At 37.7% G+C, this 21,610-nt stretch overlaps 1 protein-coding gene across 9 annotated transcripts in view; it reads right to left on the bottom strand.

The window, feature by feature from the left end:
• IFT81 (intraflagellar transport 81) overlaps positions 1 to 21,610 on the bottom strand; it is an 89,488-nt gene that overhangs the window by 5,165 nt on the left and 62,713 nt on the right. For all 9 annotated transcript variants that reach the window (XM_050749715.1, XM_050749717.1, XM_050749720.1 and 6 more), the window contains 6 exons: positions 20,336 to 20,464; positions 18,693 to 18,782; positions 7,534 to 7,620; positions 5,964 to 6,035; positions 5,798 to 5,883; positions 2,423 to 2,468 (listed from right to left, as the gene is read on the bottom strand). In XM_050749715.1, the coding sequence (XP_050605672.1) occupies positions 2,423 to 2,468; positions 5,798 to 5,883; positions 5,964 to 6,035; positions 7,534 to 7,620; positions 18,693 to 18,782; positions 20,336 to 20,464 (510 nt within the window). The remainder of the gene's footprint in view (positions 1 to 2,422; positions 2,469 to 5,797; positions 5,884 to 5,963; positions 6,036 to 7,533; positions 7,621 to 18,692; positions 18,783 to 20,335; positions 20,465 to 21,610) is intronic.

The raw sequence follows: 21,610 nt of genomic DNA, 5'->3' as shown, positions 1-21,610 counted from the left end.
TAATGTACACGGAATTCACTATTCTCCCAGTAAATGGAGGAATCAGCTTTGAGAAGGCTTCCTTTTATTTTTTATTTATTTTCATTGATATAATGGTCATTTATTAACAAATCACAGGTGAACACTTTTTAGAGAAATGGCTAATTTCAGGTTTGAGAAAGAAAATGTACAGTATGAAATTAGAACATTTTGTCACACCAGAAAACAGAGAAGTCATCAAAGTCTACTAGGGTTTTTTCAAAAGGATTCAAAAGCTGATTTCAGAGGCTTCCACTGGCCAAATTTGAGTACTAATGGGACTAATAATCACAATAGATTGAAACATATCAAATGTGCTCAATCTAAAAGTCATAAGATTACTTTTGAAGGACGATAAAGAACCAACTCATCATTTTGAAAACCAGTAAACAGTGAATCAAGCAGTTATTCTATCTTTCTTATATGAATGTAACTCAGGGTAAGTACATAGAAGATAAGGAGAAGTTGCTCATTACAGAATTATTCCAGCCAATAAATGAAGAAGGAATGACATAATCAGAATGTTACCACTGTGCAACTTTCTAATGAATTATGGATCCAGGAAATGATTATCAATGGCTGTCTACATCATAAGAAGAAAGCCTCCTGATAGAAGTACATACCACCATCTATGAAGTATTCTTGCCAAATATCAAAACATATTTAATCAAGCTTCTAGATCTAACTACCAATTCACAGGATATACTGGGAACAGAAGAACATGCTAATTGACACCAAAGGGTTACCAACAGCAAAGTTCAAAATGTTGAAAACCCACTAGGACAAATTATCAGTTTTTTTTTTTCTTTTCAACAAAAAATTGTAAGGAAAAAATGATGGGGGAGTAACCTAGAGAGAGAGAGACTTAAGAGAGATATAAGCTAATAACAATGTATGGACTGTTAGGATCCCGATTTAAACAAATAAATCATGGTGAAGTTTGAACATTGGGTATTGAATGTTATGTAATTATTGTTAAATTCTTTTTGGTAGGATAATGGTATTGTGGTTATGTTCAAAAAGAGTGTTTATGATACATACTGAAATGTGATGAGATAAAATAATAAGAATTTGAGATGTGCTTAAAAATAATTTAGAAAAAAATTGGGGGCAGGTACTGGATGAGACTATAGATAAAACAAGGCTGGCCACGAATTTAATAATTAGAGTTGGATGATGGATATATATGGATTGATTAAAATACAGTTTTGAAAATTTCGATAACAAAGGCTATCTTTTTTTTTTTTTTTTCCCTTTGAGATGGAGTTTTGCTCTTGTTTCCCAGACTGGAGTGCAATGGTGTGATCTCTGCTAACTGCTCATCTACCTATTTCAGTTTAAATATGAGGAAATGAACTCTAAAGTGATTAGAGGGCTTGTTTAGAATCACAAGTCTAAGAGTGAAGCCAAGTCACTTGATGACTGGTCATCTTTCCTCTGAATTATTAGTAAGTATATGTTTTTTCTTTTTTTCTCCTAAGAATGCAAAGCTGGTGTCTTTGTTAAATTGGTTGCTTTATGAAGTCAGCTAGAATAACTAATCAGTTGGTCATTTAAGTCCTGATGGTCAAGGCCATAACTTACTCTCTACCACTTCTAGGAGTGGCTCAGAGAACTAAGAACAATAATCATACAGTCCTATTTCAGTCACCATCAGGTAACTCTGGCAGGAGGGAGATGAGTATCTCAAGCAAGGTTTTTCAGTTGTTTGTATTAAATAAATTAATGTTTGTAAAGGGCTTAGACCAGGGCCTAGATCATAGTAAGAACTTTATGTTTATTAAATAAAGTAAATGAATAAATTTGTACCTATCGCATAAAAAGGTATCTGAGAATAATTTTTTTTTTCTTTGAGATGGAGTCTCGCTCTGTTACCCAGGTTAGAGTGCAATGGCCCAGTCTCAGCTCACTGCAACCTTTGCCTCCCGGGTTCAAGCAATTCTCCTGCCTCAGGCTCCAAAGTAGCTGGGATTACAGGTGCCTGCCACCATGCCTGGCTAATTTTTGTATTTTTCATAGAGACGGGGTTTCACCATGTTGGCCAGGTTGGCCTTGAGCTCCTGACCTCAACTGATCCACCGGCCTTGGCCTTCCAAAGTGCTGGGATTACAGGCATGAGCCATCGTGCCCAGCCTGAGGATAATCTGAAAACTGTAATGCAGAACATTATTATGAACTCTTTGTGATTTAAAAATAGATAATTTTTTCTTTAAAAAATCCATTGTGCCTTTATTTCTGTAAAACTAAATTCTTAAGGAAGTCTTCCATCTTTAAAAAGAATGAACAATTTCCTCTCAAAAACTGTACTAGAACCTTTTGGAAAGAATGACAGTCATAAATCATGTACAGTACTGAAAGCCTGAATCAGTTAGACACATGTAAAAAAATAAATAATAATTCTTACCTTTCCAAGGTTTTCTTGTTCAGCAATATTTTTGGTATACTGTTCCCTAGGGAGTCAACATAATGATTTACTTTCAATTTACTTCAAATGATTTGATCATACAAGTGAATTATAAATTAACATATCTATCTAAAATACATTAGGCAATATAGTTTAGGGTACTGGAGTCAGAATGAAACCCATTATCAAATTCTTTGTCTTTCCCCATCTTTAGTTAGTTCTTCAAGTAAACAGCAATTTAAGGAAAAAAAAAGATAGCAAAACATTCCATAGGAAATTAAGAGAATTAAAATGTTAAATACTATTTCTGGTTAATCTACCCTCAAAACAATGGCAACCCATTTGCTTAAATTACACATTGTTTTTAAAGAGGCTTGTAGAAAGGAGAAAGGATATACATTTCAAATAAACATTAAGTAGCACCTAATCTTACAATTCTACTTCTAGGAAGTCATCCTACAAAAATATCCCATAACTTAAATAAACATAGAAGCAGACTATTTACTTCACCATTGCTCATAATAATGAAAATATGCAAACAAACTAAATGTCTGTAGATGGGAAAATGTTTAAGCAAATTATGGCACATCTATTCAAACAAATAATAAGGAGTTATACAAAAGAATGAGGTAAATCTATAAATACTGAAGCGGAAAATATTCTAGATCAAGAGAAAAACAGTATATGTAGTTTAATCTTTTTTTTTTTCCTTTGAGACAAGGTCTCACTCTGTTGCCCAGATTGGAGTGCAGTGGCATGATCACACCTCATTGTAGCCTCCACCTCCCTGGCCCAAGCGAATCTCCCACTTTAGCCTCCCAGGTACTGGGATTACAGACATGTGTCACCATATTGGGCTAATTTTTTTTGTAGTTTTTTGGCAGACACAGGGTTTTGCCATGTTGCCCAGGCAGATCTTGAACTCCTGGGCTCAAGCAATTCGCTCATCTCAGCCTCCCAAATGCTGGGATTACAGGTGTGAGCCACCACACTCAGGTGCAGTTTAATCTTATTTTTATATACATATATATGTATACGTTTGTGTATACACACATGCACATAACATTTCCCATGTATTAACTAACACACATATATACAGATGTATCAGCAAACGCATGGGAAAAGAATATGGCATAATGTACACCAAAGTATTAATAGTAGACATTTCTGAGGCATGGCAATATGGACAGCATTCAACTTCTGTGCACACTACTTCATAATGGTTACTTTTGTTCTTACAAGTATTTCTTTTGTAAGCTAAAAAAATAATACTTTTAACGTAAAAATTAAAAACATAATAACATTGTATTTTACTTATAAACAAAATTATATTTCAATACTATTTAAGACAAAATGTGAGATTTAAAGCAGGTGACATGTTAAGGATAAAGACTGAAGGATGAGGGTAAAGGAACACACAACAAAGAAGAGACTGTTTTTCTGTGTAAAGCTACACTGCAGTATTTAAGAAAAAAGTAAACAATATAAAATTGGGACTCCAAGAAATCATAAGCCACAAAAAAAGAAAATATAGCACTCTAAGTAAAGGAAAATTTTGCAATTAGTCCTGATGAATCCTCATTTTCGGTGGGGCACGGTGGCTCATGCCTGTAATCCCAGCACTCTGGGAGGCCGAGGAGGGTGGTTCACTTGAGGTCAGGAGTTTGAGACCAACCTGGCTAACATGGTGAAACCCCATCTCTACAAAAATACAAAAATACAAAAATATAAACTAAAAAAACACAAATGACAAAAATTAGCCAGACGTGGTGGCATGTGCCTGTAATCCCAGCTACTCGGGAGGCTGAGGCAGGAGAATACACTTGAACCTGGGAGGCGGAGGTTGCAGTGAGCCGAGACTGCGCCACTGCACTCCAGCCTGAGCGACAGAGCAAGACTCTGTCTCAAAAAAAAAACAAAACTATATCTATATCTATATCTATCTATCTATCTATCTATCTATCTATCTATCTATCTATCTATCTATCTATATCTATCTCTGGCTAGAAGACAGATCAGAAAATCAATAGTTCAAGAGCACTTATTTCCTTCTTTACTATTTATATCGATAACTTTGGAAGAAATAGAACTTAATTTATAAAAATTTTTATTTTTTAAGAACAAATTTAACTTTTCTCATTTCTTATCATTGGCCATATAGGTTTATATGAACGAAGTTTACATTCAATGAAATAATATGAATAAGTACATTTTTAGTTTAGTATGTTAGAGTATTAGAAAAAACACTGCTCTATTTGTGTAATATTTTCAGTCTGGTTTGCATTCTAGTGCATTACATTGAAAAAAAATTCAGATTCTGCAAGACACTCTATTTCTTAGATTCCTTTTTTCTTTCTTTCTTTTTTTTTTTTTTAAGACAGAGTCTCCCTCTGTCGCTCAGGTTGGAGTGCAGTGGCGTGATCTCGGCTTACTGCAGCCCCTGCTTCCCGGGTTCAAGTGATTTCCATGCCTCAGCCTCCTGAGTAGCTGGGATTATGGGCACTCACCACCACGCCCAGTCTCTTTTTATAACATTAATGTACATGCCACTCAAAATCTCAATGCAATCTAGAATAAACGTGAGTCCTACATTTTATCTGAATTTTTACTGAATAGTAACAACAAAATATTTAACATTTGAATTGTGATGAGGGGCAAAGAAGGCTTATGTTGTTCAATGACTGCATTTTATCACAGCTAGCAATTCAACCATAAATGTATTTTTTTTAGGCAGGATTTGATTTGTTACAGTATGCCACAAGCTGGGATTGCAAAAAAAGCACCATATAAGGACTAAGCAGTATTTATACATCCTTCTTGTTTTGAAGACTGGTACACTGCAATCACACAATTTCCAGCTAAAATGCAGTCATTACACTGCACAATTAGCAGGCAGATGACTAGAGTCTAGGCCATGTGGGACTTTAAAAAGAGACCAACTTTACTGCTTATGACAAAGCAATTATGAAATTATATATATTCCTGGGTGAGGGGGAACGAAGAATTATTGCTTAATGGTTACAAGAGTTTTTGTTTGGGATAATGAAAAAATTTTTTACATATACAGTGGTGAAGGCTGTACAATGTTGTGAATGTAATCAATGCCAATGAACTGTACACTTAAAAATGGGTAAAGTGGCAAATTTTATGTTTTATATATTTCACCACAATCAAAAAGTAAGCAAGCAAGAAATAAAATCATATGTATTCCCACTTAGCAGGGCTGAAATATCTAGATGTTTAGTAAGATTTAGTATTAATATCTTAGTGTCTACTTACTTAAATATGCTAAATTTGTATAATTCTACCTTATTTATAAAACTTTTATTGGTGAAAATATGAAGTATCTCAATATAAAACAACAAAATTACTTGCCTAATTGCCTTTCTTTTTTCTTGTTGATCAGAAGAGATATATGCCTTCATCTCATCAGTAGCACGACGAAGTTGAACTTCTAGGTTCTAAACAGAAAGACTTAAGTTTTAGGGAAGACTTTGATATAGAAAAAACTCAGAAATGTTTTTGATCTACTTTGTCTTACCTTAATCATACAATTTGTATAATGGTATCTACTTTCTTCTTGAAGACATTCTTCACGGAGTCTTCTAACTTCCTATAATATATAATTTTAGATAGGCAACATTATCGAAAGAATGAGACAGACATGGTGATGATGACTTTAGATGTACAACAAAGGACTACCATCAGAGTCATTTTCTCTTCTGCAATTTTAACTTTGTTTATTCTATCACAATAGGAAATAATCTTTTTCTAGAGAATACTCATACCACCCCTGCAAGTCCAATTGTATTTTTTGAGACAGAGTCTCGCTCTGTTACCCAGGATGGAGTGCAGTGGTGCAGTCTTGGCTCACTGCAACTTCCTCTTCGCAGGTTTAAGCATTCTTGTGCCTCAGCCTCCTGAGGAGCTGAGACTACCGGCACATGCCATCATGCCTGGCTAATTTTTGTATTTTTAGTAGAGACGGGGTTTCACCATGTTGGCCAGGCTGATCTCGAACTCCTGGCCTCAAGAGATCCTCCCACCTTAGACTCCTGAAGTGTTGGGATTACAGGCATGATCCACTGCACCTGGCCCAAGCATACATTTATTAAGTACCTACTGGGTGTCCAGCACTGTTCTAAGTGCTGAGAACACAGAAGTGAACAGGCAGGTTCCCTGCTTTCACTGAAGTGGAAGAAACCAACATAAACAAGGAAACATAATGAAGGATATTTGAGATGGGGATAAGTGCTATGAAGGAAATTCATCAGTAGAATGTGATAGAGGGACTGGGTGGGCGAGATTGGGAAGGAGAGTGGATAACATCAGGTAATCAGAGATCTCTGAGAGGTGGAGACACTGAGGCTGAGACCTAGTGAAGAAAAGGAGAGAGGAGGGCAAAGAGTTAGGAGCAGAGTATATCATGCAGAAGGGAGGAGTACATGCAAAATCCCACAAGTGTAAACAAGCTTGGCCTGTTTGAAGTTTAGGAAGAAGGTCAGAGTGGCTGAAACTCCATGGATGAGGAGTAGAGCACATGGACATGAAGTTCATAAGGCAGGTGGAGCCTTGTAGATCACAGTTTGGTGGTTAGATTTTATTTTAAGTGCAACAGGAAGCCAATGAAGGGTGGCAAAAATTTTAAACAGGTTTCTTAGGCTGCCCTATGGAGAATGAACCTTAGGAGAGCAAGAGTAGAAGCAAGAGAATAGGTAAAAGGTTTCTGTGGAGGCCAGGCAGCAGATAATGAGCCTTGTACTTTGTTGGGGGTGGTACAGATGGGAAATTCAGTGTGTACAAATTAAAGAAATAAAGATCTCTGGAGCTTTGGAGACAGGCTTGGGAGATGATGATAAAGATTTGGGAATCTTTTGACATTGATGTAGTGAAAATGTGCACACACAGGCAGTATTTAAAACATTTTTTTTAGAGACAGAGTCTTGTTCTGTGGCCCAGGCTAGAATACAGTGGTGTGATCATAGCTCACTGTAGCCTCAAACTCCTGGGCTCAAGTGATCCTCCTGCTTCAGCCTCCCGAGTAGGTGGGACTATAGATGTGTACACAGGTAGTTTTTGCTAAATTGTTAAAATAAAAACTCTCTTCTTACCTGTTCTAATTTGGACCGATTGCTTTCGAGGCCTGCTGCACAGCTATCATACTGGGATTTCTTTTCATCACACTCCTGGGTCAGTTCCTAGTATAAAAAGGGAAAATGATTGAATAAGTGAAAAACAAAGGTCCCAAACATGGCTCTGAAACAATGCATGCCCTTGTCAGTCTTGTAACTTAACTCTAAGCTTCTTGGCATACTTAAGAGTTATTTATACAACAACCAGACATTTGAGAATTATGATAGATGAAGGTGCTGATAAGAACAATAGCTACCATGTATTGAGCTGTGTGCCAGGTTCTTTGTTAGGCGCTGGGGAGACAATAGTGAATAAAACAGCCAAAAATTTTTCCTCTCAAGTAACGTTCAGACAAGTAAACAGGCTGCTGAGAGCTATGATAGGAAAACACAAGGTGTTACAGAAGGCACACAGGACTCCAGGGAACCTAACCCAGGTTTGGGGATCAGTGAGGACAACTTCCTGGAGAAATTGATATCTAAGCTAATCACGAAGGATTAGTAAGAACAGTTAGGTGGAAGATGAACAAGGGGAAGAGAGTATTTAAAAACAGGAACACTATGTATAAAGTATTGGAAGCTACAGAGAACAAGAACAATTAAGAAACTTACAAGTAGTTTACTATGCTGGTTTATTTATTTATTTATTTTTTGAGACGGAGTCTCATTCTGTTGCCTAGGCTGAAGTGCAATGGTGCAATCTTGGCTTACTACAACCTCTGCCTCCCGAGTTCAAGCAATTCTCCTGCCTCAGACTCCCAAGTAGCTGGGATTACAGGTATGTGCCACTCTGCCTGGCTAATTTTTATATTTTTAGTAGAGATGGAGTTTTACTATGTTGGTCAGGCTGGTCTTGAACTCCTGATCTCAGGTGATCCACCCGCCTTGGCCTCCCAAAGTGCTGGGATTACAAGTGTGAGCCACCGCACCCAGCCTATGCTGGTCTATTTCTGGGAAATGGTGAGGGGAGGCTAAAGACCTACCTAGGCAGGGGCTCATTTAGAACTTCGTAAAACATTCTAGGGTGTTTGAATGACAATAACTAAATCTCATAATGACACCTCAAAAGAGATATTAATACCACCACATAATGCTTGGAGAAAGTTCAGGGAGTCAAGTACCTTGCCAAAGATTATACTGCTAAAAAAGGGTGGAGTCTGCCAGGCGCGGTGGCTCACGCCTGTAATCCCAGCACTTTTGGAGGCCCAAGGCGGGCAGATCATGAGGTCAAGAGATAGAGATCATCCTGGCCAACATGGTAAAACCCCTCTCTACTAAAAATACAAAAAAAAAAAATTAGCTGGGCATGGTGGCACGTGCCTGTAGTTCCAGCTACTCAGGAGGCTGAGGCAGGAGAATCACTTGAACCCAGGAGGCGGAGGTTGTAGTGAGCCGAGACCGCGCCACTGCACTCTAGCCTGGCCACAGAGTGAGACTCTGTCTCAAAAAGAAAAAAAAAAGGTGGAATAACAATTTGAATTCAGGTTAAGTAGTTTCTTTATTGTGAAGGGACAGGGAGGAATTTTAAATTTTGTTTTGTTTAAGTTGTTTCAAAATTTCTTCTAATGTAGTATTTTGAATGGGATAATTTGAAAATCTCCTGCTACAAACACCTAGAAATGCTAAAAATACTGTCATGCATGGGAAGATGTTTCAGTCACAATGGACCACATATATGATGGCAGTCCTATATGATCATAATGGAGCTGAAAAATTACTATCACCTTAGTGATATCACAGGCATCATAATGCCATAGTGCAACAAATTACTCATGTGTTTGTAGTGATGCTGGTGTAAATTAATCTACTGTCAGTTGTATAGAAGTATAGCAATACAATTACGTACTGTATACAATACTTGATGATAATAAGCCACAATGTTACTGGTTTATGTATTTACTATGCTATATTTTTTATTGTTATTTTAGAGTGTTCTGCTTTTACTTATAAAAAGTAAACTGTAAAACAGCCTCAGGCAAGTCCTTCAGGAGGCATCCAGAAGAAGGCATTGTTATAGAAGATGACAGCTTCATGTGTGTTATTGCTCTTGAAGACCTTTCAGTGGGACAAGATGTTTCAAGGTGGAAGACAGTGATATTGATTATCCTGACGCTGTGTAGGCCTAGGTGTGTGTTTATGTCTTAGTTTTTAACAAAAAAGTTTAAAAAGTGAAAAAAGGCTGGGTGTGGTGGCACACTCTTGTAATTCCAGCACTATGGGAAGCCAAGGCGGGTGGATCGCTTGAGCCCAGGAGTTTGAGACAAGCACAGGCAACACAGCAAGACCCCACCTCTATAAAATAAATAAATAAATAAATAAAAATTAGCCAGGTTTGGTGGTATGTGCCTGTGGTCCCAGCTATTCCTTAGGCTGAAGTGAGAAAGCTGCTTGAGGCCAGGAGGTTGAGGCTGCAAAGGGCCACTGCACTTAGCCTGGGCGACAAGAGCAAGACCCTATCTCAAAAAAAAAAAAAAAAATTTTAACCTTTTTTTCTTCTAGAGACAGAGTTTTGCTCTTGTTGCCCAGGCTGAAATGCAATGGCACGATCTCCACGCACTGCAACCTCTGCCTCCCGGGTTCAAGCGATTCTCCTGCCTCAGCTTTCCAAGTAGCTGGGACTACAGACATGTGCCGCCACGCCAAGATAATTTTGTATTTTCAGTAGAGACAAGGTTTCACCATGTTGGCCAGGATGGTCTCAAACTCCTGACTTCAGGTGATTTGCCCACCTTTGCCTCCCAAAGTGCTGGGATTACAGGCGTGAGCCACCGCACCTGGCCAAAATGTTTCTTTAAATAGAAAAAAGCATATAAAAGAAGGATATAAAGAAACAAAATATTTTCATGCCACTATACAATGTGGTTGTGTTTTAAGCTGTTATTACAAAAAAGTCAAAATTTTTTAAAAAAATTAGAAGTTTATAAAGTAAGAATGGTTTTTAAAAGTTTTTTTCGAGACAGAGTCTCGCTCTGTCGCCCAGGCTGGAGCGCAGTGGCGCAATCTCAGCTCACCGCAACCTCCGCCTCCCAGGTTCAAGCAATTATCCTGCCTCAGCCTCCCAAGTACCTGGGATTACAGGCGTGTGCCACCGCACTCAGCTAATTTTTTTGTGTTTTTAGTAGAGACGGGGTTTCGCTATGTTGGCCAGGCTGGTTTGGAACTCTTCACCTCATCATCCGCCTTCCTCAGCCTCCCAAAGTGTTGGGATTACAAGTGTGAGCCACTGCCCCTGGCCAAGAAAGCTACAGTAAGCTAAGGTTTTTTTTTTTTTTTTTTTAATTTTACATAAATTTAGAGTAGCCTAAGTGTACAGTGTTTCTAAAGTCTATCATAGTGTACAGTAATGTCCTAGGCCTTCACATTGACTTACCACTCACTCATTGACTCAACCAGAGAAACTTCCAGTCCTGCAAGCTCCATTCATGGTAAGTTCCCTATAAAGGCATACCATTTTAAATCTTTTATACTATAATTTTACTGTACCTTTTCTACGTTTAGATGGGTGTAGATACACAAATACTTACCATTGTGTAATAATTGCCTACAGTATTCAGTATAGTCACATGCTGTACAGGTTTGCAGCCTAGGAGCAAAAGGCTATCTACCATATAGCCTAGATGTGAGTAGGCTATACCATCTAGGTTTGTGTAAGTACACTCTATGGTGTTTGCACAATGATGAAATCACTCAATTATGCATTTCTTAGAATGCATCCTCATCATTAAGTGATGCATGGCTGCATCTACAAATGCTTGGTAAGAGAGCAACATCCTTTCAAATCCTGAGCTGAACTGAACTCTCAAAGAAAGAAAAGAAATTAACAGGACCAAAAAGAAAGGGTAATATTATGGCTATCCTTGGTGAAAGGAATTGGTAATGGCAGTCTTGGTAACATAGTGATTTTAATGTTCAGGCAGAGCAGATGCAAAGCCTTAGGTCTGTGCAGAGTGGGAAGTCAGAACTGAGTTAAATCTTAAGTTGTTTTCAACCTGCGAAACTGTGAGTAAAGGGTTAACACCATCCTGAGAATGACCTTGCATGGTTTCCCGCTGCACCGTTTCCTTAGAAACAGGATAGTTAGCACAGATGAGTAATGTGTATGCTGCCTTTGTTGTGTGGGACTGCATCTGGGTTGGGGTCACTAGTACAGAATAAAAGATTGCTGGGAGAAAGGGGATGTGGCTTCTACGTATCAAAGTGACCTACAGACACCCAAGGCTCTCAAGGGTGAAAGTCACATCCAAAATGGGAAAAGGGGCCGCAGAGCCTATGTACTTAGGTAGCTGCTTGCCTCTCAATGAGATGAAGGTGCTATAGTTGATAAAATCCTTTTTTGGTCACAAGTCTTACGGTCAAATTGATCACTATGCAGCTGTGATAGTGATCACAGCTGTCCTCAGGCAGCTCTGGAGTTTGAATTTACCCTATCTACATGGTCTAAGAACTTCCAAGCTGAGAAATGAACTCAATATTAGCTCCAAGTTTGTGATATTTCTAAAACACAAGTTTGTGATATTTCTAAAACACTGCAAAACCATTGTAGAGGGACACACCCTCCATCCTGGATGCCAGGATTCAAGAGACAAACTCTATTAATGAAAGCTCACAGTCCCAAAGTATAAAACATGTAAGGGAAAAATCAATTCATCAGGAGTGAGAAACAGAAGATATAAATAACAGGACTATGCCTAAAGGAACTTTGGATACTAGAAATAAGCCAACTAAATAAGTATATTTAAAATAATAAAAACTATAAAGGAGGAACTGAAATCAAAAGACTACAAACAGTGAGGCCAGGTTCAGTGGCTCATGCCTATAATCCCAGCACTTTGGGAGGCCGAGGTGGCCAGATCACTTGAGGTCAGGAGTTTGAGACCATCCTGGCCAACATGGTGAAACCATGTCTCTACAAAAAATACAAAAATTAGCCAGGCGTGGTGCGCATGCCTGTAGTCCCAGCTACTCAGGAAGCTGTGGCAGAAGGATAGCTTGAACCTGGGACACGGAGGTTGCAGTGAGCTGAGATTACAACACTGCACTCCAGCCTGAGCTACAGAGTGAGACTGTCTAAAAAAGAAAAAGTGAGAAAAAATAAAAATGAAAAAGACAGTCATTGAAATTAAAAATTAAATGGATGGAATAAACATAATATTAGATGCCACTGAGGAAATAAAAGAATGAACTAAAACACAGAGCTGAAGAAATTATCTAGAATTCAACACAGACAAAAATATGAAAGTGAGATTAAGTAACAGGGAACAGAATAAATATCTCTAACATATCTCTAATGTAAGTAGTTGGAAAATAGACCACAAAAAATGGGAGAGAAAATATCTGAAGGTATTATGTAGACTTTTTCCAGAATTCATGGAAGACACAAAACACAAATTCACAAAAGTGAATAAAATTCAATATACACTCAAAACATGGTAGTGAAATTTGGACAACACCAAAGAAAAAGATAAAAATATGAAAACCAGTTATAGGGAAGATATTACCTAAAATAAATAATAAACTGATAGCCGACCCTTCAATAAAATAAAAGAAAGCATGAAAATATTTTTTTTTTCTGACCACACCATTATTTAAGAAGAAAAAAAAAAGATGGTTTACTTATTGTAATGATTCTTTACTGAGAACACTAAACACACACATACGCACACACACAAAACAAGGAAATTGTATTTCAGGAAAAAGAAAACTGAATCCAGAAATAAGGAGTAAAATGCAAGCAGTGATGGTGAAAACTTCTAAATATATAGGTAAATCTAAACAGGAAATGATTATATAAAGTTGTTATTATAATGCTAACAACCACCATGACAACTACTTTCAGAGATGTACAAATAAAGAAGTAAGGGCTGGGTGCGGTGGCTTATACCTGTAATCCCAGTACTTTGGGAGGCCAAGGCCGGCGGATCACCTGAGGTCAGGAGTTCAAGACCAGCCTGCCCAACATGGAGAAACCCCGTCTCTACTAAAAAAAAAATTAGCCAGGCGTGGTGGTGCACACCTGTAATCCCAGGTACTTGGGAGGCTGAGGCAGGAGAATCGCTCCGGGAGGCGGAAGTTGCGGTGAGCCGAGGTTGTGCCATTGCACTCCAGCCTGGGCAACAAGAGCGAAACTCCGTCTCAATAAATAAATAAATAAATAAAACAAACAAATAAATAAAATGCCAGAGGATAACAAAACACGTAAGGTAGAAGAGGGTGTCAAATTATTCTAAGGTTCCTGTATTGTGGAGATGTTAACAATTTTAGACTTTGTTAAGTGAGAAATATATATATATGATAAAAACCTAACAGTAAATCATATGAGAATCAAAGATAAAAAAAGGAAAAAAAGAGAAAAGAAAACAGAATTGGTACAATGGATGGTGTAAAAAAAAAAAAAAAAAAGCAAGAGAAAACACACTAAATAATAGGATGTACAAAATAGAAAAAAATTCAAATGCTTCAAAAATTAGAGTAAACATAAATGGAATTAAACTTGCCAGTTGAAAGACAGATTCTCAAACTGGATGTAAGAAACTACACCCACACAAAATACATCTATCTATCTATCTATCTGTCTATCTATCTATCTATCTACCTACCTACCTACCTACCTACCTACCTACCTACCTATCTATCTACTTATCTACCCACCCACCTACCTACCTATTTACCTAGAGTGCAGGTCGTACTCTGTCACCCAGGCTGGATGCAGTGGTGCTATCATGTCTCACTTCAACCTTGAACTCCTGGGCTCAAGTTATCCTTCTGCCTCAGCCTCCTAAGTAGCTAAGACTATAGGTGTGTGCTCCCATGCTCAGCTAATTTTTCTACTTTTTGTAGAGATGGAGTCTCACTATGTTGCCCAGGCTGGTATTGAAATCCTGGGCTCAAGAGTCTCCTACCTCAGCCTCCCAAAGTGCTAGGATTACAGGCATGAGCAACTGCTGCCTGGCCCTACATGCTATTTATGAGACATATATAAGACAAAAATAAGGACATAGGAAGCTGAAAGCAAACAGAAATAAGAAGCGATACTAATCATAAGAAAGCTGGCATATACGCTTTAATAGTAGACAAAATAATACTCTGAGGCAAAAACCGTTATGTACCATAATAAGGAATAAAGTTTAAAAATAAAGACAGAACATAAAATTCAACAGGAAGTTTTTTTTTTCTTCTTTCTTTGTTTAAAGACAGGGTTTCACTACGTTGTCCAGGCTGGTCTTGAACTCCTAGGCTCAAGTCATCCTCCTGCCTTGGCCCCTGAGTAGCTAGGACTATAAGCATGTGCCATTACTCTGGGCTGGCTTTCGTTTTTTAACCGGGAAGATTTTGTTTGTTTTCTCTTTTTTTGAGATGGAGTCTCACTCTGTCACCCAGGATGGAGCGCAGTGGCATAATCTCAGCTCACTGCAACCTCTGCCTTCCAGGTTCAAGTGATTCTGCCACCTCAGCCTCCTGAGTAGCTGGGACTACAGATGTGTGCCACCATGGCTGGCTAATTTTTGTATTTTTTGGTAGAGACAGAGTTTCACCATGTTGGCCAGGCTGGTCTCGAACTCCTGACCTCAAGTGATCCACCCGTCTTGGCCTCCCAAAGTGCTGGGATTACAGGCATGAGCCACCACACCCAGTCTGTTTTGTTTTTTGGTGTAATAAAATACACATAACAAATTTGCCATTTTAACCATTTTTTAACTGTACAATTCAGTTGGCATTAAGCACATTCATAATGTTAGGCAACCATTACCAGCATCCACCTACACAACTCTTTTCATCTGAAAAAGTTTCAGTGAAACATTTTACTCATTCACTAGGAAGTTTAGAACACACTTTTATAAGCCTGATCTGATGAACACATGGAGAACCCTGTACTCAACAACTGGAAAATAGACATTCTTTTCAAGATCAAGTTCCCAAAAAAATTAGGTAGGCCTCGGATCTCTCCATAGCTACATTTAACCCTAGAAGACTATGGAGCTACACTTAAAAAAATCCTCAAGGAAAGAAAGCATGATCTAATAGTCAAATGGCTGTTGAAATGTTTAGGCAATAAACTAGAACATGCAAGAACTCATCAGGGAATATTGTTCTTATGAGTCTTTTTTGAGGACTTAACTAGAGGACAAGTTCCAGGCAATCAAAAGAGAAGTGAGACAAGGGGCAGTCAGTGGATTGGTAATGAGCACTGGATCTAATAATTACAGGTCTAGAGCTGAAAACCAAAGTAAGCAGTAGGGTAATAGAAGAGAATGTAAATGTTATATGCAGTGACAAGTTAGAAATGATACAACAAAGCCTTCAGGAAGAAGAAGGGGAAAAGAAGGTGGAAGGTAGAATAAGTAAGCTGGTTTCCTCATTTTTTTAATTGCTAGGGGTGGGTGGGGGAATGTCAAAGAATATCATTTAAAGCTAACAAGTCATAGTATAAGCATATTCAAGATATAACGGCAAACACTAAGACAATACAATCTACTAAAATCAGGTGTTAGAGGAGAGGCAAGGGAGGGAGGAGGAACAAGAAATATACCAATTTCATGACTTCTCACAGTGGGGATTAATAGATGCCATCTAAAGAAATAAATAATGAATAGTAGAGTTAAAAGGCTAAAACTAAAACCATAAGCCAGAACACACACATGAGGGAGAGAAGTCGGGGGATAAATGAGGAGGGGAAAAAGGAGGAGAAGATTTTTTGTAGGCTTTAAAATTTAAAGCCAAGCATAAAGTAATGCCACCCAAACCAAATGTATTTGCATATTAACATATAAATTTACCTATTAAAATAAACCTTTCAGATGACATGACATAGCAAAACCTAACTCAAGATCTATTCATTCAAGAGACACACCAGAAACAAAATACCTTTTTTAAAAGTGGAAAGTATAAGGTGGGTAAAAAAAGTACAGCAACCAAATGTTAAAAAAAAGAAAGCAGATATTTTGATCTTGGTATCAGTCAAGGTTGATTTCAGTCCTCCCACCTCCTGAAAAAAGCTTTTGTTTTTAGAAAGTAGAACAAAAGTGTGGAGAACAAATTTAAGGTAGTTACTAAATAATTATCTGTTCATTAATTCTCAGAAAATTTCTGGAAAATACATATGGAGCTGTTAAGTCATGTGCTGGGGATGCTGAAAGAAATGATTTTTATTCTTTTCCTTAAATAACTCTGTATAGCTTTAATTATTGCTAAGAACATGATTTTACTTTTATATGAAAAAGTAATAAACAATAGTTATTTCATGGAAACTAAAAATTATCAGATTACATACTCAAAAATATAAACAGGCTGGGTGTGGTGGCTCATGCCTATAATCCCAGCATTTTGGAAGCCTGAGGTGGGAGGACTGCTTAAGCCCAGGAGTTCGAGACCAGCCTAGGCAACAGTAGACTCCGTCTCTACTTAAAAAAATTAAATGAATAAAATAAAATATGAATATTTCAGTTTTTTCCTACATATTAGCAATTATACATAATTATTCCATTTAATTACATATAATTTCTAGAACTGCTCCTAAGAAAATAAACATACAACTTTTCAAAATGCTATTCTAATTCTAGATGACTATAAAAGATTTAGATAAATTTAAGTTAGACATCTTTCATTGTTGATATGGTTTGGATCTCTGTCCCTGCCCAAATCTCATGTCAAACTGCTACCTCCAATGTTGGAGGTGGGGCCTGATGGGAGGTGACTGGATTGTGCGGGTGAAATTCTCATGAATGGTTTAGCCCCATTCTCTTGGTGCTGTTTTCATGATAGTGAGTTCTCATAAGATCTCATTGTTTAAAAGTGTGAGGCCCCTCCCCCCACCCCCTTGCCGCTCTAGCCGTGTGATATGCCTGCTCCCTCTTTGCCTTCTGCCATGATTGTAAGCTTCCTGAGGCCTCCCTAGAGGGTGAGTAGATGCCTGCATCATGCTTCCTGTATAGCCTGTAGAATCATGAGCCAATTAAGCCTTTTTTCTTCAGAAATTACTCAGTCTTAGGTATTTCTTTACAGTAATGCGAGAACAGACTAATCCAGTGGTGATGCTCTAATATTCAAACAGCTGTTAATATTCAAATTTAGAAAAAAATGCAAGTACCATACAAAGGAAATATACTCACACTTCCCTATAAAATTTCCTAATAGTTGAGGGTTGTCCATTAAAGTAAGTTACGTATTTTTAAGTATTCCTGCTCTTTAAAAGTGTCATAATGTATTTTTGTAGTTTCAAGTATTAAATATAGTTAAACAAGTTAAAAAAATAAATAGTATTAAAAATAGAGAACAGTGAATGTCAAATGGTGGAGGCCACCTGATCTCAATTTGTAGAGGGCATTCACCTTCTGACAATTTATGTTTAAAGCAGTGGTTAGAACTAGTTTCCAAGTAATGGTATTTGATCACTTCTCATAATCTATCATAGTTTGCTGTGCACGATGCCTCCTCGCAGTGCAAGTTCATTAACCTAAAGTTAACTTGTTACCACTCGTGGGCAGACTCTGAGCTTTTACCTGGACACAGAAGAGTATGACTTCATATTTATAGCTGTAACATCCATGTGATTTAAAGAAAAAAATCTCCTCTGGCTGAATTTGAGGATTTCAGCTTAAACTGCTTTTTCTCCTTCTCCCCTGCCTCCAATAATTTATGGCTAAATAAGCAGCATAAATTAAACAAAAACCTTTGTAGGTCATTTTTTTGGGGAGGGGTGGGAGACAGGGTCTCATTCTATCACCCAAGCTGGAGTACAATGGCACGATCATGGCTTACTGCAATCTTGACCTGCTGGGTTCAAGCAATCCTCCCACCTCAGCCTCCCGAGAATCTGGGGCTACAGGTACATGCCACCAAGCTCAGCTAATTTTTTTATTTTTTGTAGAGACAAGGTCTTGCTGTTAGCCAGGCTGGTCTCGAATTCCCGGGCTCAAGTGATCATCCTCCTGTCTCAGCCTCCCAAAGTGCTGGGATTACAGGCATAAGCCAACACAACTGGCCTATATGTCACGTTGTAATTCTCTTTTGAAGAATCGTTATCAATAAGATAATAATGATAATTTGTTTTCTATATTACCCAAGTAAAATATTCAGGGTTCTAACTAGCACATGTGAATAAGATAGAATACTGAAAGTATCATAAAGTCAAATTCACTTACTTGACATTTTTGACGCAACTGTCGTAGCTCTTTTATAACTGAGGCAAGAGCTGACTTCTTTTCAGATACCAGTGAATTCAGTTTTTTCACCTGTTTTTTAAACAAAAAATGTAACATCTAAAAAAGAATTCAAAAGAAGAAAAATACTACATACATAAAGATATTAATTTCACTGTTAAATATGAGTAAAAAACTATAAATTATGTCAGTTCCAAACAACAGAGAAGTGCTTTAGAAAATCCTGATTCCTCAGCAAGGTGGAATACTAGACTATTTAAATATTCAAAATGTCAATTTTCAAGACTGTAAACCATTATGGGAAAATCTTCATAATCAAACATTGAATAAATAAAATAAATTATAAAATTGCCTTATACAACTCTAATCATGATGTATTATTTATGTAGGCATAAAAATATACACAAATATAGATGGAGTGACATTCAAAACACTACAGTATAGTCCAAATAGCATAAGTAATGATCCATCAGAATGGACACCAGTCAGAGAGATGAACAGGGTCTATTCTTTTTTGAGACAGAGTCTTGCTTGGTTGCTCAGGCTGAAGTACAATGGCGTGATCTTGGCTCACTGCAACCTCTGCTTCCCAGGTTAAAGTGATTCTCATGCCTCAGCCTCCTGAGCAGCTGGAACTGCAGGCATGCGACACCATGCCCAGCTAATGTTTGTATTTTTAGTAGGGACAGGGTTTCACCATGTTGGCCAGGCTGGTCTTGAACTCCTGACCTCAAGTGATCAGCCCACCTCAGCCTCCCAAAGTGCTGGGGTTACAAGTGTGAGCCACCGCGCCCAGCCTATACAGGGTCTTACATGCTAACCTTTTAGGAGTTAGATTGTGATGAGATCCAGAGGGTTCTGGGGGAATGGCCAATGTGGGCAAGGCAACTGGAGGGGGGTACTCTGAGGGTTTGGGCCAGCTATTTACCAACAAGTAATATAAGATTTCAACATTTTAATGCCTGATGAAAGTGTACTAGTACATCCTGATTAAATACCAGTCCTGAAAATGAAAAGATTCTAAGAACATACACAGCAATTAAATAATTCTATTAGGGTGGTATGATCTGGGAAAACTTATTTTTCTTCTTAAATATTTATTTAATGTTATATAACTTTTGCACATTAAAAAAACAGAAAATGCATAAACAATTAGAATTTAAACAACCTTACTAGAATGAAAAAAATTTAAAAGAGATTGATAAAGACAGATAAGGCCAGGTGCAGTGGCTCATGCCTGTAATCCCAGCACTCTGGGAGGCTGAGGCAGGTGGAGCACCTAAGATTGGGAGTTTGAGACCAGCCTGGCCAACATGGTGAAACCTGTCTCTACTAAAAATACAAAAATTAGCCGGGCATGGTGGCACACACCTGTAGTCTCAGCTACTCAGGAGGCTGAGGCATGAGAATCACTCGAAACCCAGAGGCAGATGTTGCAGTGAGCCAAAGTCATGCCACTGCACTCTAGCCTGGGCAATAGAGCGAGACTCTGAAAAAAAAAAAAAAAAAAGATGAAAGAATATAATATGCAGAAATTAACAGGTGAATGTTTCACTGAAAATAAAAACAAAACACCTGCCTTCTAGCTACACAATAAAAGAAAATTTAAATACAAGTATCATCACCATTTCAGACATATCATCCAATGTTCGTCCTTTCATTTCATCAACTTCACTCTTCAGTGCAGATACTCTTTCTAGCTCTTCCTGGGTGTAACTATATCCGGATATACCCTTTTTCTCCTCCATAGTTTGCTATAAGTGAAAAATAAAAAGGCCACAAAACGTGTCAAAACCTTGCTGGCTCCCATAAGAAATATACAAATTTCATACATAATAAAAAATTGTAAATAGAATTAGTTTAGAATCCTAAAGGACAATCTTCGTGGACTTCAATTATTAGTTCATTCAATTACAAGCCTTTATATATTATAAACCTATGGTATCTTCAGGTACATAGGAAGTATTTCTAATTGTAGACTTTATAATAATGTTATGTACTTAGCACAGAACCTAAAACATAGGATACATTCAATAAACATTTGATGAAAGAATGAATTCTCAAATGATTAGCTGTACTTGCATTTGTTCACTCATCCAATATTTATTATATATTTAAATGTGCCAAGCACAGTTCTAGGCACCAGCTATACAGCAGCAAATAGAACAGGAAAAAAAGATTCCTTCCCTCACAGAGCTTACTACTGGTGGGAATAAATAAGCAATATGTAAATAAGTAAATAAATAAATATAGTATAACCACAAGGTGGTTAGAGAAGATGATCCCGAGAAGATGACATCTGAGCAAAGCCCTGTAGGAAGTGAGGGAATCAGCAAGTGCAAAAGCTGGGAGCAAACTTGGCCAGTTCAAGAAACAGTAAGGAGGTGCAGTGAGAATAAGGTGGGGATAAAGGAGGGGTTACATGTTGCTCAGCTGGTTTGCTAGGTCTCAGTGTATATCTACTGTCCCTTGCACTCCCTAAAAAGTATCCTAGTTTAGATAATAAGTTATATTGTTATCTTATTTTTAAGCCGATGAAACAGCTTTGTTTTATTTAAAATGAGATGGGAGGCTGTTGAAAGGTTCAGAGTTAGGGCAATTTAAAAATGATCACTTTAACACCCGTGCTGAGATCAGGCTAGGTAGGAGCAGGGAGAACAATTAGAAGACCGTCTCAATAGTTCAAGTTAGAGAAAATGGTAGCATGAATCAGGGTGGTGGTGACAGAAGTAATGAGAAATGGTTCTTTTGAAGGCACATCCAACAAGATAATGTGAAAATTAGATGTAGGGATGTGAACAAAAGTAAGGGATAAAGAATGAGTTCAAGGTTTCTGACTTGAGAGACTAACAGGATGAAGCTTCCATTTGTTGAGATGAAGAAGAATGGGGACTAGTTTG

Source organism: Macaca thibetana, chromosome 11 (assembly GCF_024542745.1).
Source record: "Macaca thibetana thibetana isolate TM-01 chromosome 11, ASM2454274v1, whole genome shotgun sequence".
Classification (NCBI taxonomy): Eukaryota; Metazoa; Chordata; class Mammalia; order Primates; family Cercopithecidae; genus Macaca; species Macaca thibetana.
This window is presented reverse-complemented; position numbering and strand designations above follow the sequence as displayed.